We start from the raw sequence: 18,480 nt of genomic DNA on the forward strand, positions 1-18,480 counted from the left end.
GCTTACATAGCTTCTCGAAGCAAAAAGGCATAGGTTTGCGATTCACTGATATATATCCGTGGAGTATTAAACCAAGGTGCTTGTACTTACCGGCACATTGCATTTCTTCACCTCTGACACCAAAATAGAGTTAGATTCAAAAATTACAATCTTAGATGTAAAAATTCAATAAGGCATACAAATTTTCTCTTATTTTGCTTAACTAAATCATGTTGCTATAGGGGACGTTTGAGTTGCTGATTTGTAAGCATTTATATACATAAACAGTTTTGTCGTTATATGACATGCATGCTAAGCCCCAAGAACACATACACATAAACGCAGAACGACAAAATTCTACGCTGATTCTCACCAATGCGGTCGCTGTGAGTTCAAGTCCAGCTCATGCTGGCTTCCTCTCCGATCGTAAGTGGAAGGTTTTGCTGCAACCTGCGGATGGGCGTGGGTTTCCCCAGGCTCTGCCCGGTTTACTCCCACCATAATGCTGGCTGCCGTCGAATAAGTGAAATATTTTTGGGTATGGCGTAAAGCACCATTCACATAAATAAATAAATATATCGTCCTTAGGCGTCAAAGCAGACATAATGTAGTCGCAGAATGTATGCTCCCAGTTTTGTTTTCTTCGTATACCTGTTACATTTGGATTTTCCGTACGATTACCTGTTCAGAAGTTTGATAGCAATGTAACACAGATCTATACACATTAACTGCAACTCCGCTCAAATTCGTGTGAAAATTCGTCAGTTATTTGCCGAAGACGGGTGGTTTTATGGCTCCTATCGCAAATCTGACACCAACGCAGATACAAGTGAAATATTCTGAATATATACGTTAAAATAAATAAACAATATATAAATAAATTCGTCGACTGTCGCTTCTATACCTCTAACATAAATAGTTTACAAGTGATTTGCGATAGTTTATTTAAGCCCATTTTATATCAAAATTTTTCCGAATTATATGAAAGAAATCCCATATATATATATAACAGTCACAGCAGGTCACGTGATCACTACAGAACCTCGGGAGTGTGTGGACTATATAACCTCCAGTAAACACATGACATGCCATAACGTTTTTTAATCGACATCCTGTTTACATGTTAGAAACCAAGTATTATTTTGACAATTCATGAAGGGGATAGTGCAACGACTGGTTGACCCGTATCAGTAAAATGGCTCGGGGGAGGGGGGGGGGGGGGCGGCTTACTTGCCTTCGGTAAGTCGTCTCAGTGAAGCAGCACTAAATAAAAGAGCGGTGGAAATCCGCCCTGCAACAAGGAGGCACATTACACGTACATGCACCCTAATGATTCCTTCGTCGTCATATGACTGAAAAATTGTTGAGTACGACGTTAAACCCCAAGCACTCACTCACTTATTTTAACAATTGGATGAGGGGAGGGGGTCACTGAGGTGCAACACATTCCCGTCAAAACAGAAATGAAACCATTATCAGACCGTTTTTTTAAAATATAGTGCCACATTATCTGCACAAACTAAACAATTTGTTAAAACAATTTAGCTGGGTAGGTGGCCTATAAACATTACGTGTAATATTGCAGATGCTGACTGGAAGAATGGTAGCGTTTACAAAATAGAGAGATAGTATACGGGCTAGTATATACGGACTGACAAACAAGTTGACCTCATGACCTGTGGATGCGTTGATTTCATTCGACAAACTTCTTTTGAAACTATGTGGGCCTCCGTGGCTCAGTCGGTTAGCGCGCTAGCGCAGCGTAGTGACCCAGAAACCTCTCACCAAATGCGGTCGGTGTGAGTTCTAGTCCAGCTTATGCTGGCTTCCTTTCCGGCGTAATTGGGAAGGTCTTCCAGCAACCTGCGGATGGTCATGATTTTCCCCCGGGCTTTGCCTGGTTTCCTCCGACCAGAATGCTGGCTGCCGTCGTATTAGTGAAATATTCTTGAGTGCTGCGTAAAACACCAATCAAATAAATAAATAAATAAATTGAAACCATGTAAGACCTATATCTGTAATACAGCCTGATATATCACAGGCGTATATATTGGTTACAAATACTAAAGATTTATTACATAGTGCGTGAACCATTTTTTTTCTTGTGTATTTATTGCAAATTTTTACTGTCGGTTTCAATTCCTGTCATAACTCTGCATGCTTTTTTTTCATGCACAGCAGACGGTCGATGTTTTGAAATGTAACATTATTAACATCCACTGTATGGTTTGGCCGTGTCATGGTTTGTCTTTCCATTGAGCATGTGCCAGGCTGCTAGTCCAATCCAAATGCCAAGAAAGTATAATTGAGTACATCCGCCTTCATATATGATTGACCTGTATGTAACATTCTTTTCCATAATAATAATATATATATATATATATATAGAAAATGCAGGCAAACTTCCCACTTATTACAGCCATTTTACATACATACATCAGTATGTATGTATGTACGTTTCATGAGTTTCGAGATGACTCATCTGTAATGATCACAAGCTGGTATTTACCGTACTTGCTACTCGACATCCTGTTTACAGGCCTATACAGGTTATATATATCGTACGTCTGAAGTAAAACCGTTCACCAAACTTAACTAACAAGAAAATAAGTGAAAACAATGCACTCGGGTGGACATAAAGATTTACTTAACATCATCATATGATAGAGGCTGGAGGGGATATTGGGTATAATAAGTGAACTAACACTATAAAAATGCGGCAAAAGAATGTTAACCTAAAACTGTGTCTATATTTACTTGACAACCCCATTTCAATATCTTCCTGTGAAACCATGCGTGTGCAATACAGTTTGAGTGCGTGATTGAGTGTGTGAGTGTTTGGGGTTTCACGTCGTACATATTGTCGTACTAACTAGTTGCATTGTTTTCATGTTATTACTTATTAAAAATGTATCCCGAATAATTCTAGACCAGAGGTGTCTAATAGATTAAGAGACGTCTAATGTCATAGACATCATTGCACATCCAAGGACAAAGAAAACACTAATACGAGACTAATATGTCACATTAAAGGCAGCTAAACAATGGGGGTTAGCCTTTATTCTGACCATATTGTGAGGGTTGACGTCACATCACGTTTTTCACCACTTAACACACAGTTATTACGCCCTTTACGAGTAAGGTTGCGGGGGCCTCCGTGGCTCAGTCGATTAGCGCTCTCGCGCAGCGTAATGGCCCGGGAGCCTGTCACCAATGCGGTCGCTGTGAGTCCAAGCCCAGCTCATGCTGGTTTCCTCTCCGGCCGTAAGTGAGAAGGTCAGCAGCAACCCGCGGATGGTCGTGGGATTCCGCCGGGCTGTGCCTGGTTTCCTCCCACCATAATGTTGGCCGCAGTCGTATAAGTGAAATATTCTTGAGTTCTGCGCAAATCACCAATCAAATAAATAAATAAAGTAAGGTCGCACGCTCGATTCAATCTCTCCTTGTGTCAACTTAAGCATTGTCGTGAGGTTTGTCAGGTAGGCTACCTTTTGAAGGTTAACTGATACATGTATAGTGTACTCCTGGAACTCCGGCTTCAGCTTGCAATAAATCTGACCGCCTTCGTATAAGTGAAAAATTCTTGAACACAACGTTAAACAGCAAAAAAATAAATAAATAAATAAAATAAATGAAAAATAAATAAATAATGGTATTCGCCTACAATAGACTTTCAACAGAACAATTTCACGGACAAATATGGATCAAATATAACAGTGTTTTAATCTCATGCGGTACACTACTTAGTTTTGAATAATAACGAAAGAGCGTTAAGGACGAAAACTACTATACATCTTAAAATGAATAAAATATCGAATGACGTGGATCGCCCCACTGTTGGTATCAGTGACATCATAGTCTTTTTGTCACCATAATCCAGTGCCGTGTAGGTGTGTAGTACTGGCCGACCAGTTATCTCCCCTTCTGCGGAGAACCCTATTCTTTCTTGGCACCAGCGCTGGCAGCCTCTTTAGCTTGGTGAGCCTGCAGTACAGCCACAGCATCCTCAACCTGTCAAAATCATGAAGTTATCGTTTCTGTTAAGTACATACTAGCAGTTCAGTATTCACTTGATCTGCTAAGTTTAGGCAACTTAGATAACCTGGTTATTTTCTTGCAAATGAAACTCATATTAGCCAAGTTACATGCAAGTGTCCAGGCCATCACGAAGGCTTTTATTCAATGCAGTATCCAACGTTGTAGCGTTTTTTGTTCACCTCATCAATACTATTTAAGACAGGTGTCAAAATTTCACCTTCCATTGCATTGTGAAAAATATTTTAACATTTGATTTGGCTTTCAGAAATGGCTTTGTGGAATTTGCCCTTTAATTTTACTCTTAATCAAAAGGGGAATAACCCCACACAAAAGTCTTCAAGCCTCAAATCATGCTAACACAAATAATAGACCGTAATATGTATCAACCTCTATGTGACACATTGTCTATCACATCTTCGTGCAATCAGAAGTTTGTGAAGGGGTTAGAATTTACAGCAAACAAGGGAAACAACTCTGCTATGTAGTGATCAAGAGCAAAGACGTCTTTTCTGAACCACCTTGGGCTTGCTCACCTGTGGCATGGCCTGCTGCTGAATGACGGGGGTCTGCGGAGGGTTGCGCATGTTCTGGGTGAACTTGTAGCCTGGGCGTCCACCAGGCTGGGAGGCGGGAACATTGTGGGGAAAATCTTGTCAGTTCATGAAGATTAATCTTTCTTGTTACATTCAGGTATGGCAAATCATACATTACAGGGGACATCTATAGGTTATCTGCTAGACTTTTGATTATGTCGGTATTTTCTTTTTTTGTAGAAAATTTGCAGTGAGAATCGGAATTTCACAATATATGAAGTGCTTTTAAGCTGGTTGGTAAACTGTACTGTGAAAATTCCAGTACAGTACACATCGTCTGTATTGACGACAAACCACACGAACAGGATAGCAAAACACCAGCCAGGCATACACATACAAAAGTTCCACAAATACAGGGGCTGTGTAGATGTGACACGCATTATTGAGATGAAAACAACCACCTTATTTCCACCTCACCCAACTGTCATGTTTATAATGTACTTCCTGTAGATGGCCATCTATGCACACAGACATCTTGCACGCTTGTGCTTTTAGGAAGAGTAAAATATGGATGTGTTAAAAAACAAAATATCACGACAAGCATGGTCAAAAGTTAGCTTTTGATTAGCTGTACTATTATGTAGCTCAGACTTCAAATATCACATTCTAGTCTAGTCCAAAAGGTATAAGCATGCAAAATATTACACTTCGGGACAAACAGTCCATGAAGACCTAAGATTTGAGTCTATGCAAAATTTTGCCACATATTAGTATGGTGTAGCATGAAAGGATCATGCTCATGTGCATTCTAAATCTAGCCCCAGGTTATTCACTTACTGTGACCAATTTTGAAAAAAGAACACGCCATATACCTTCAAGGGCAATCACCATTGTGAATTATAACCATTGGCATAAGGTCACATGGCAAGGTGCCTGTCTGCGGTGCATGAATTACCTGCAGCGGGCCGTACAGTCGGCCTAACCTGGGCGTGCCACCTGGGGCTACGGCGCACCTGGGTGATCTGGGTGGGTGGGAAGATTCCTCTCTGGGCTGTCTGGGGCATCGTGGGCACAAAGTATCCGGCACCAGAGGGCTGGAACATCTGGCCCATCTGCAATCAAAAAAGATATTGGTGACCACATCTGTTCATGAACACCAGTGAACAAAGGTATCACAACAGCAGGTGGTTGCAAAAACACATCTTTGATGCCTAGAACCAAGTTAATCCAACATGTACATGAGGTATGACAACAAAAAGGCAGTCTGTTTCTACTAATAAATCACGGTCACTTAAAGCATCTCTTCTTGGAGAAGCATTTGTCAAAAAATATTTCCCTAAACATAACTTTGTATCATGTATCCATGGTTTTCACAGAAGACAAAAAATAGCAAATTTGCTGTCTTATCTGTTTATTATGTCCTCATCAGTGGATACTTTGGTGGATTGTTCTGAAGTATACTTTATCTGACAACTTCTGTACCCAAGATTTCCAGAGACCAGAACTGAAGTTTGAAGCTATAGGATGTTGCATACCCGTTGCCTCATCTGTGCCATCCTCTGCATGTACTGAGAGGCGAGGTGGGCCTTACGGTCCTCCTTACGCTGAGCCAGGGCCACATACAGGGGCTTGGACACAATGATGGGCCCGTTCATTTCCGTCACAGCCTTTGTGGCTTCCTCAGGAGAGCTGAAGCACACAAACCCAAAGCCTGTGGAGCGACCACCGTCTCTCATCACCTTGAAAAAGCAATCCGTGCAGGGAAATTTGAAGAGATTCTACCGAACTATAAGTCACTGGTCTTGAACAAAACCAGTGAATATTTGTCTCAAAACGTCAACCGCATACGGTTTAGTGTTGTCTTGAGCCTAGGTTGCTCGCTTGTCTGGTGAATGACCACCGCTTACTTATCTGCCTTTCAGAAATCTTTATCTTTGGCAATCGCAGGAGTTTCCTTTGCACCAAGGCAATTTTCCAACTTTCACAAGAGATTAACTCTGAGGTTCAAGATAGTGGCTCCAAATAAATATCTCCTGAAACTTTCCATGCACTATTTTCAATTCATTGTAGTAAACATGATGAATTCTGGGAATTACTGAGCAAAACTAGTGCCTAGTCTAGTGCCTGCTACGCAACGAGTCTAGAACTGGACCTAATTTCTACTGCAACATTCTATCGGCTCCAATGGCTTAACGGTAAGATCTAGATCTGTTCAGGCACAGCAAAGCAGTGAAGAGTATATCTGAACATACCTTAGCACTGGTGATGGTTCCGAATTGAGAGAATTCTTTCCTCAATTTCTCGTCATCAATTGTATCTTCAAGGTGTTTGACATAGAGATTGACGTCCCGGTAACGGTTTGCTCGCTCCATCTTGAGGCGCTCAAATTTCTCCTTCAGATCAGGCTGTCTTTCTGCGTTTTTCTGAGCTCGGCCAGCAAACAGGATTCGTCCATTAATCTCCCGTCCGTTGAGTTCTTCAACAGCCTGTGAACAGAAACTTAAGTAGTGAACAGCCATCCAACATGCTCAGTAAAGCTCTCCTAAGATGGCCATAACATTTCAGAACTTTCAATTATACGATATCCCCATACCTTAAAATTAGAGAAAGTGTAGACATAAAATACTATCAGTTCTTTAGTGGAATAAATGTCTACTTAACTACAGTTCATCACTGAATGCAATATAGAGTTTCAACATCCCTTTGAACTATTCCACACATTTCCAAGAGAACAAATACTCTGAAGCTTAATTTGTATTTAGTCACATTCTATCACTGCCACAGAGAACCCACTCAGTTTCCTGCTCAATTTAGTTTGATTAACCAGTTGCATTTCTCAAGTTGTATAGACTTTTGACAATGACCTAATACCTTACACTACAACGTTTCCTGGTAATATCCTGGGTAATGGGTCTACAGAAACACCATAAACACAAACAAGGATAAAACACCTTACCCTTTCAGCTGCCTCGGGGTCCTCAAAGCTGACAAAGCCACATTTTCCTGGGGCTCCATCCTCAGCAGACATCACCTGATCAAACAATGGTTTCATTGTTAAATTCATTCCTTCAGGTAAATAAAAATTCAGAAAGTATGGTTACTACCAGTACAAGCTTTTTTTTTTTTTGATTGGTGTTTTACGCCGTACTCAAGAATATTTCACTTATACGACGGCGGCCAGCATTATGGTGGGTGGAAACCGGGCAGAGCCCGGGGAAAACCCACGACCATCCGCAGGTTGCTGGCAGACACCAGTACAAGATGTCCTGAATGTAACTCAACAGAATGAAAATCACCATAATTCGAAACTTGAACTTGTAATCCATGTATCAAGTTTTACACGTGATGCGACATATTTTTAACTCTAACAGCTGGTGCTAGTGTGAAGCAGAACCCGAGCAATTGTTAAGTAGAAAAAAGCATTATAGTGCAGAGTGTACAATGTTACAGTGTATGTTTCTATTATAACGCTCTTTTGTATCTAGTTTTTTATTTGATTGGTGTTTTATGCCATACTCAACAGTTCACTTATGCGACAGACGTCAACATTATGGTGGGAGGAAACTGAGCAGAGCCCGGGGGAAACCCACGACCATGCACAGGTTGCTGAAGACTTCCCATGTAGGTCCGGAGAGGACGCCAGCAGAAGCTGGAGTTTATTTCTGTGACTGCATTGGCCGGAGGCTCTTGGAGCATTGCCCCTGTAACGTCCTTTTGTCTTTAGTGTGATTAAAAAATTGATTTATAGAGTTACTAAGCTGCTCAGAAAAAGATGTAGACATTTAGCTCCCCACTCTTCCAAATAAACTATAGTTGTATTAATTGTTGTCTTCCCTTTGAAATATACCTACTTTCTACCTTTTGCATTTCGGGGTAAAATCTGAGTTCAAATGCACAAGAAAACTAGTCTGACAGGCTATCTCTATATACTTGATCAACTAAGATCAAAATTGGTCTGTTTATTTTGGGCTCCTTGCTCATCTAGATTACATACCTTTGCGCTGATTATTTTTCCATAGGGTTCAAGGAGCTCAAAGATTTTTGCATCATCAAGCTCCTCTCCAAAGTTTTTGACGTACACATTGGTGAATTTCTTGGCTTTGTCTCCCAGGACCTCCATCCTCTCCTTTTTGGACATGGATCTGCCGACAAACCTGTGGGGAAAGCAGCAAATTAAAATAAAAGGTTTGTTCGAGGTGCACATTTTCAATAACATCGTAAACGTCAAGAGGGGAAATGCATGTACTTGAGGAACATTGGACTTCACTGTACACATTTCACTTTCTCACTTCTTCACGTAGATATGAGGTTATTATGGTCATGAAAGTTTATGGTTAGGAATTATACTCCACATTCAATTCATGACATTTGAAGGGAAAACACACCCAGCCATGTGAATATTTTTTATAACAATAAGTGAAAGGAGGACTAGAGGGAAACAAAATCCTATAAATATTTCCCCATATTTACAAGTGACTTCTTCAGGAATGTTTACTACAAGTTTTTGAGCAGGTTTAGTCGGTCAACACATGAACATTGCCATTGCTATTAACTAACTGCATGCTGCCAAAATCCCTAGTTCTAAATTCACAGATTTCTCCTTATGCACCCTTCAATTTGACTTCCACTTGGCTGTCGGCGGTGTACAGGTGTCTTTAATATTGGGAGTGTTATAAAGTAAATATATGCTTATATTGCCTGCATACAACAACTTAAAACAACAAGAAATATTTTACACTTTCTTGCAGTTCAACAACATGCCATTGACCTTGTCAATGGCATTTCTGGTAGCTTCATCGGTTTCAAAATGTACAAATCCATAGCCTTTGGAGCCGTTTTCATCAGCAGCAATCTGCAAGAATAAGATTATCAAACAATTAGTAGTTCTAGTAAGAATACCTGACAAAAAAGGCGTTTGAAGATAAGATGGAGAAATCAATCAAAAACATGTCACTTAAAAACACTAAACTTTAGGTAAAATCAACATTTTAACAATGCACGCATTAAAACACATCAGAAGGCAGAAACAAAGCTTATCAATAACATCCTTTATGTAGAAACTTCCTTTTCAGATTATCACAAAATGACATCTGCTTACATTACAGGACAATATATTTCCAAACGCAGAAAATGTGTCGTACAAGGCCTTGTTATCAATACTTTTGTCCAAGTTTTTAATGAAGATATTTCCAACTCCTGATCTTCTCAAAGATGGATCACGCTGAGACCACATGATACGGATTGGTCTGCCCTTAATTTTGTCAAAGTTCATGGTGTCCAAAGCTCGCTCAGCTGAAAAATAAATAAGGAAATGTACAGCCATACAACTTTAGTTTTTGTTAAAATCTTGTTGGGACCACTTTCACAAAACTTTTAAGTCGTATTTCTCTTGCCGGTCTCGTATCTGATGTGGTAACTGGTTGTAGCATGGTGCACCACAAGGTGACATTCAGGAGAAAAGTGACCAAAGTAACTGACCATTCGTGGAAGCTATGCTATTTCACTTGATGTGTGAAAGACCTTTGTATGGCCACTGTCGTAAGTTTTCAGATGAGGTTCTTTATTTTGCAAGTATTTTTTGGTGGGAGATCATTACTGTACCCTGTGCTTTGACAACAAATAACTTAGAAGCTTTGTTACCTGCCTTTGAGGGCCAGGATAAGAACTTCCTTTAAAAAAGTGTTTTCATACATTAATGAGAAGTGCACACAATTAAGTCTCACTCGTGTGTCTCACCCAACTTGAGTGACCTTTAACAATACTGGGATGTTACATGGCCCAGGTACCTGCCAATATTGGGTAGAACATCCGCACCTGAAGACTGGTCATACGGTTTAATTATGACAGAATTGACAAACTCAGTGATTTTAAACAATTATTTACACAATGACGGTAACACATCATAAAGAGAGTTGCAAACTGTAACAAAATCTGAAAATCTGGCTTACTGACTCAAACAGTGTACTAAGTTCAGCTCCAATCCAAATCCTTACACCACCAGGAATAACAAAACAGCTGCTGTATCTCCTAGTACTCAAATCTTGAATAGTTCATGAATATTCCGATCCAATGACCAGTCCGTAAATACAGGAATGTCAATCCAATGACCAGTCCGTAAATACAGGAATGTCAATCCAATGACCAGTCCGTAAATACAGGAATGTCAATCCAATGACCAGTCCGTAAACAGAAATGTCAATCCAATGACCAGTCCGTAAATACAGGAATGTCAATCCAATGACCAGTCCGTAAATACAGGAGGGTCAATCCAATGACCAGTCCGTAAACAGAAATGTCAATCCAATGACCAGTCCGTAAATACAGGAATGTCAATCCAATGACCAGTCCGTAAATACAGGAATGTCAAACCAATGACCAGTCCGTAAACAGAAATGTCAATCCAATGAGCATTCCGTAAATACAGGAATGTCGATCCAATGACCAGTCCGTAAATACAGAAATGTCAATCCAATGACCAGTCCGTAAATACAGGAATGTCAATCTAATGACAAGACCGTAAATACAGGAATGTCAATCCAATGACCAGTCCGTAAACAGGAATGTCAATCCAATGAGCATTCCGTAAATACAGGAATGTCAATCCAATGAGCATTCCGTAAATACAGGAATGTCAATCCAATGAGCATTCCATAAATACAGGAATGTCAATCCAATGACCAGTCCGTAAATACAGGAATGTCAATCCAATGGCCAGTCCGTAAACAGAAATGTCAATCCAATGACCAGTCCGTAAATACAGGAATGTCAATCTAATGACCAGTCCGTAAATACAGGAATGTCAATCCAACGACCAGTCCGTAAATACAGGAATGTCAATCCAATGACAAGTCCGTAAATACAGGAATGTCAATCCAATGACCAGTCCGTAAACAGGAATGTCAATCCAATGACCAGTCCGTAAATACAGGAATGTCAATCCAATGAGCATTCCGTAAATACAGGAATGTCAATCCAATGAGCATTCCATAAATACAGGAATGTCAATCCAATGACCAGTCCGTAAATACAGGAATGTCAATCCAATGACCAGTCCGTAAATACAGTAATGTCAATCCAATGGCCAGTCCGTAAACAGAAATGTCAATCCAATGACCAGTCCGTAAATACAGGAATGTCAATCTAATGACCAGTCCGTAAATACAGGAATGTCAATCCAATGACCAGTCCGTAAATACAGGAATGTCAATCCAATGACCAGTCCGTAAATACAGGAATGTCAATCCAATGACCAGTCCGTAAATACAGGAATGTCAATCCAATGACCAGTCCGTAAATACAGGAATGTCAATCCAATGACCAGTCCGTAAATACAGGAATGTCAATCCAATGACCAGTCCGTAAATACAGGAATGTCAATCCAACGACCAGTCCGTAAATACAGGAATGTCAATCCAATGACCAGTCCGTAAATACAGAAATGTCAATCCAATGACCAGTCCGTAAATACAGAAATGTCAATCCAATGACCAGTCCGTAAACAGAAATGTCAATCCAATGACCAGTCCGTAAATACAGGAAGGTCAATCCAATGACCAGTCCGTAAATACAGGAATGTCAATCCAACGACCAGTCCGTAAATACAGGAATGTCAATCCAATGGCCAGTCCGTAAATACAGGAATGTCAATCCAATGACCAGTCCGTAAATACAGGAATGTCAATCCAATGGCCAGTCCGTAAATACAGGAATGTCAATCCAATGACCAGTCCGTAAATACAGGAATGTCAATCCAATGACCAGTCCGTAAATACAGGAATGTCAATCCAATGACCAGTCCGTAAATACAGAAATGTCAATCCAATGACCAGTCCGTAAATACAGGAATGTCAATCCAACGACCAGTCCGTAAATACAGGAATGTCAATCCAATGACCAGTCCGTAAATACAGGAATGTCAATCCAATGGCCAGTCCGTAAACAGAAATTGTCAATCCAATGACCAGTCCGTAAATACAGGAATGTCAATCTAATGACCAGTCCGTAAATACAGGAATGTCAATCCAACGACCAGTCCGTAAATACAGGAATGTCAATCCAATGACCAGTCCGTAAATACAGGAATGTCAATCCAATGACCAGTCCGTAAATACAGGAATGTCAATCCAATGACCAGTCCGTAAATACAGGAATGTCAATCCAATGACCAGTCCGTAAATACAGGAATGTCAATCCAATGACCAGTCCGTAAATACAGAAATGTCAATCCAACGACCAGTCCGTAAATACAGGAATTTCAATCCAATGACCAGTCCGTAAATACAGAAATGTCAATCCAACGACCAGTCGGTAAATACAGAAATGTCAATCCAATGACCAGTCCGTAAATACAGGAATGTCAATCCAATGACCAGTCCGTAAATACAGGAATGTCAATCCAACGACCAGTCCGTAAATTCAGGAATGTCAATCCAATGGCCAGTCCGTAAATACAGGAATGTCAATCCAATGACCAGTCCGTAAATACAGGAATGTCAATCCAATGGCCAGTCCGTAAATACAGGAATGTCAATCCAATGACCAGTCCGTAAATACAGGAATGTCAATCCAATGACCAGTCCGTAAATAAACGAATGTCAATCCAATGACCAGTCCGTAAATACAGAAATGTCAATCCAATGACCAGTCCGTAAATACAGGAATGTCAATCCAATGACCAGTCCGTAAATACAGAAATGTCAATCCAATGACCAGACCGTAAATACAGTAATGTCAATCCAATGACCAGTCCGTAAATACAGGTATGTCAATCCAATGACCAGTCCGTAAACAGAAATGTCAATCCAATGACCAGTCCGTAAATACAGGAATGTCAATCCAATGACCAGTCCGTAAACAGAAATGTCAATCCAATGACCAGTCCGTAAATACAGGAATGTCAATCCAATGACCAGTCCGTAAATACAGGAATGTCAATCCAATGACCAGACCGTAAATACAGGAATGTCAATCCAATGACCAGTCCGTAAACAGAAATGTCAATCCAATGACCAGTCCGTAAACAGAAATGTCAATCCAATGACCAGTCCGTAAACAGAAATGTCAATCCAATGACCAGTCCGTAAACAGAAATGTCAATCCAATGAGCATTCCGTAAATACAGGAATGTCAATCCAATGACCAATTCGTAAATACAAGAATGTTAATCCAATGACCAGTCCGTAAATACAGGAATGTCAATCCAATGACCAGTCCGTACATACAGGAATGTCAATCCAATGACCAGACCGTAAATACAGGAATGTCAATCCAATGACCAGTCCGTAAACAGAAATGTCAATCCAATGAGCATTCCGTAAACAGAAATGTCAATCCAATGAGCATTCCGTAAATACAGGAATGTCAATCCAATGACCAGTCCGTAAATACAGGAATGTCAATCCAACGACCAGTCCGTAAATACAGGAATGTCAATCCAATGACCAGTCCGTAAATACAGGAATGTCAATCCAACGACCAGTCCGTAAATACAGGAATGTCAATCTAATGACCAGTCCGTAAATACAGGAATGTCAATCCAATGACCAGTCCGTAAATACAGAAATGTCAATCCAATGACCAGTCCGTAAATACAGGAATGTCAATCCAATGACCAGTCCGTAAATACAGAAATGTCAATCCAATGACCAGACCGTAAATACAGTAATGTCAATCCAATGACCAGTCCGTAAATACAGGTATGTCAATCCAATGACCAGTCCGTAAACAGAAATGTCAATCCAATGACCAGTCCGTAAATACAGGAATGTCAATCCAATGACCAGTCCGTAAACAGAAATGTCAATCCAATGACCAGTCCGTAAATACAGGAATGTCAATCCAATGACCAGTCCGTAAATACAGGAATGTCAATCCAATGACCAGACCGTAAATACAGGAATGTCAATCCAATGACCAGTCCGTAAACAGAAATGTCAATCCAATGACCAGTCCGTAAACAGAAATGTCAATCCAATGACCAGTCCGTAAACAGAAATGTCAATCCAATGAGCATTCCGTAAATACAGGAATGTCAATCCAATGACCAATTCGTAAATACAGGAATGTCAATCCAATGACCAGTCCGTAAATACAGGAATGTCAATCCAATGACCAGTCCGTACATACAGGAATGTCAATCCAATGACCAGACCGTAAATACAGGAATGTCAATCCAATGACCAGTCCGTAAACAGAAATGTCAATCCAATGAGCATTCCGTAAACAGAAATGTCAATCCAATGAGCATTCCGTAAATACAGGAATGTCAATCCAATGACCAGTCCGTAAATACAGGAATGTCAATCCAACGACCAGTCCGTAAATACAGGAATGTCAATCCAATGACCAGTCCGTAAATACAGGAATGTCAATCCAACGACCAGTCCGTAAATACAGGAATGTCAATCTAATGACCAGTCCGTAAATACAGGAATGTCAATCCAATGACCAGTCCGTAAATACAGGAATGTCAATCCAATGACCAGTCCGTAAATACAGGAATGTCAATCCAATGACCAGTCCGTAAATACAGGAATGTCAATCCAATGACCAGTCCGTAAATACAGGAATGTCAATCCAATGACCAGTCCGTAAATACAGGAATGTCAATCCAATGACCAGTCCGTAAATACAGGAATGTCAATCCAACGACCAGTCCGTAAATACAGGAATGTCAATCCAATGACCAGTCCGTAAATACAGGAATGTCAATCCAATGACCAGACCGTAAATACAGGAATGTCAATCCAATGACCAGTCCGTAAATACAGGAATGTCAATCCAATAACCAGTCCGTAAATACAGGAATGTTAATCCAATGACCAGTTCGTAAATACAGGAATGTCAATCCAATGACAAGTCCATAAATACAGGAATGTCTATCCAATGACCAGTCCGTAAATACAAGAATGTCAATCCAATGACCAGTCCGTAAATACAGGAATGTCAATCCAATGACCAGTCCGTAAATACAGGAATGTCAATCCAATGACCAGTCCGTAAATACAGGAATGTCAATCCAATGACCAGTCCGTAAATACAGGAATGTCAATCCAATGACCAGTCCGTAAATACAGGAATGTCAATCCAACGACCAGTCCGTAAATACAGGTAAATACACCATTTCAACATAAAAACTGGGACGACTATGTGGTGTAAAATGCACTTTCAAAATGGTGGCCACGTGTAATAGTGCGAGGACATGCTTCATGTTCCGGCATGGCGCATTTCAATTTTCAGGTCAAATTATGTGACAATTTTCGAGTATAAATATTTTCTAATTGACGAATGCTTTTAACTCACCATCGGCTGTCTGCTGGAAGTTCACATAGGCGTAACCCAGGGATTGTCTTGTGACCATGTCCCTGCATACCCGGATAGACAACACGGGACCCGCCGATGAGAATTTCTCGAATAACATGGCCTCTGTTACATCTGGGTGCAAATCTCCGACGTACAGAGACGCCATAGGATAACTTGGTCCTGCGGGATTCATCTTCACGGATTTTTATCTTTACTTTTGACGAGTAAAAAGGAGACCTTCCACGTTTTCCTTAGCACACCCAAGTAGTGGTATTCCCCAAATGTCGCAATCGATAACATGTGTGCCGTGGTTGACGTGGTACGACATGTAAGTATATGACGTGAGAGATGGGTATTGAATGGCGCCGTGTTTGTTGGATCCATAGGATCGATATAGACACGTGTATTCGTTGTAATGAAGAAAATAGACCGATAGAAAAGAATTGTGTAAGAAAAAAAATTTTTTTTCCGTTGGTCGCACTCGAAAACTGACATATTTTTTAAATCTTTTAATGAAGGGTTAAAATAAGAGTTAATAAAGGGTTACCGTACCGAAAAAGTTGTTTTAAGTTTACGCGTACAATACTATCGTTCCACCGCTAAAACGAACCGACAAACTAAATACATTAGCTGGTACGGACGATGCACGATATAAAGGAGAGAAAAAAATACCTGAACCACGCTGTCGAGTTGATTAAATATACTGATAAGTTTTAGATCGGGGAAAGGGCGGCCTTCTCGGATATTCCGCGTTCTCGTTCGGTGTTGTAGTTTTCGTCTTCCGTATAATACGTTAAGGCTTTATTATCATCAGCGGCATTCGTCGGGGATTGTCAGTACAGTAATGCAACCGGTCGTCGCTTGTAAAAGGTACATCCATCCACGCTGACTCCGGCGCGTAAACTGAGCGAAAACTCTAGGAGCGAAATATCGAATCGATTTGGTCCCGCAGCTGTGGCGAGTCCCCGCCCTCCGTCGTTCTGGTGTGCGAGGGGGAAGTCGTCTTTGGCCGGTAAACCGAGCCAATCGATAAGTCCATATGTCACGGGTCCGCTATTGTTACTCGAGGGTCGGCTTTCATGTCCCCGACCCGGGTCCTCGCCGCATCCTAAAAGAAGAAGAAAGGGCTTAAGCTCAATTGACACCTACGGGAGTTTCGACATAACGGCCATAACCAAACAAAACTCTTAAGCTCATCGCTGTTTTCAATTTGGTTTCGAAATTCGTGCTCCCATTTACAAATATAATTAAACCCCATAGATTGCAGTACCGTTTGTCTTCTTATGGTTTTGTTGTACAAATGTTCCATAGTTGCATTCACTTTAGAATTGAACTGACCCGGCTCAAAACATTTATCGCAGCCGTGCCAGTAACAACCTAACATTTCATACGCGGTATTGGATTCCTGATCAAAACCGTCGAGACGGTAATTGCCTACTTTTTTCTCGCCCCAATTGAGGGCGTGTTGTACGCGTAATGTCCTACCTTCGACGCGAGCTTTATGCATTTCCCACATCAGCCATTTAATAGATATATCGGAATACTGATTGCGAGCTACAATACCTTCTGCCGGCACACGGGCTACGGTGTAAGGTTGAAGAAATAAGAATCTAAATATGCCGAAACATAAACCGGCTACAGTGACGTAAGTCAAGGGATCAAGTCCTACGGATTCCTCGCCATCATCGATAGCTGTAGTCTCTGCTTTAGTAAGACTCATGGTCAATTCCCTAAATTTTAAACAGCAACGTCTTAAAATGTCCACATCACTCTTGCAATATTCGTACATTTCATTTCTAAAATTAAAAACTTTACCATTCTGTTTCTCGTACCAATCCAAAAAATCACTTCTGCCTTCGACCGACATCGACTGCGGGCCGTAATATTCCATATCCGGGAATGGACCGACGTAATTTTGATTACAGGGTGTGTTAAAATAGTGAGGAAAATAGCCTTTTTAAAGCTCCGACAAACCAAAAGTTTTAGGAAAATTAGCCAAACTGGTCGGAATGTGATTAAAACTATCGATCACTCTAATGTTCAAAGATTCCACTTTGATTTTCATAATCTTCGTTCCGCTAAAAGTAACCGTTGGAACAATTGTATTTTCAACCAAGTATTTTGAAAGAAAAATACTGTCATAACCTTTAGCGTTATGCGCCAGTGCGATGTAACCCCTGTGCTCGGGTGAAAACAACCACGAGCAAAATTCATTAACCGTGTTTGGACCTCGGAAAACTTTTTCCTTTTCTCCGCACACTGTGCAACGACTATCTAAATTAATAACATCCTGATCCATACAACTATAGCAAGTTTTCTGAGCTACCGCAAAATTCGGTATATGTACACCGCTATCTTGCGAGCATTCGAAATCCCAAAAGATATAACATTTATGAGGGGGTTTCTCCTTAGAGGTACGGATGAAGCAAAAATGTTTGTCGGTATAGTGTACTCGACAGTATCGACAGTAGGATTCGTAGCACACGTGATCCTGGGGTGAGCGGATTTTATACTTCAGCGTAGCTAAACATTCTTTACACTTCCAAGTGGTTTCACAAATAGACGACTGCAACTTTCGCGTTACACGATTTACTTCTTCACGCTTATGCCTGTCAAAACATTCCGCGTT

At 40.7% G+C, this 18,480-nt stretch overlaps 1 protein-coding gene across 1 annotated transcript in view; it reads right to left on the bottom strand.

Moving 5' to 3' along the window:
- The window catches only part of LOC135463563 (polyadenylate-binding protein 1-like), a 35,921-nt gene extending 26,105 nt beyond the window's left edge, over positions 1 to 9,816 (bottom strand). Inside the window, exons 1-7 of the mRNA XM_064740864.1 lie at positions 9,649 to 9,816; positions 9,287 to 9,402; positions 8,545 to 8,704; positions 7,507 to 7,581; positions 6,803 to 7,036; positions 6,107 to 6,289; positions 5,564 to 5,603 (exon numbers count right to left, since the gene is read on the bottom strand). Coding sequence (XP_064596934.1) covers positions 5,564 to 5,603; positions 6,107 to 6,289; positions 6,803 to 7,036; positions 7,507 to 7,581; positions 8,545 to 8,704; positions 9,287 to 9,402; positions 9,649 to 9,783 — 943 coding nt within the window. The 5' untranslated portion in view covers positions 9,784 to 9,816. The remainder of the gene's footprint in view (positions 1 to 5,563; positions 5,604 to 6,106; positions 6,290 to 6,802; positions 7,037 to 7,506; positions 7,582 to 8,544; positions 8,705 to 9,286; positions 9,403 to 9,648) is intronic.
- Positions 9,817 to 18,480: the final 8,664 nt, after the last annotated feature.

The sequence above is a fragment of the Liolophura sinensis genome, chromosome 3, assembly GCF_032854445.1.
Source record: "Liolophura sinensis isolate JHLJ2023 chromosome 3, CUHK_Ljap_v2, whole genome shotgun sequence".
Classification (NCBI taxonomy): domain Eukaryota; kingdom Metazoa; phylum Mollusca; class Polyplacophora; order Chitonida; family Chitonidae; genus Liolophura; species Liolophura sinensis.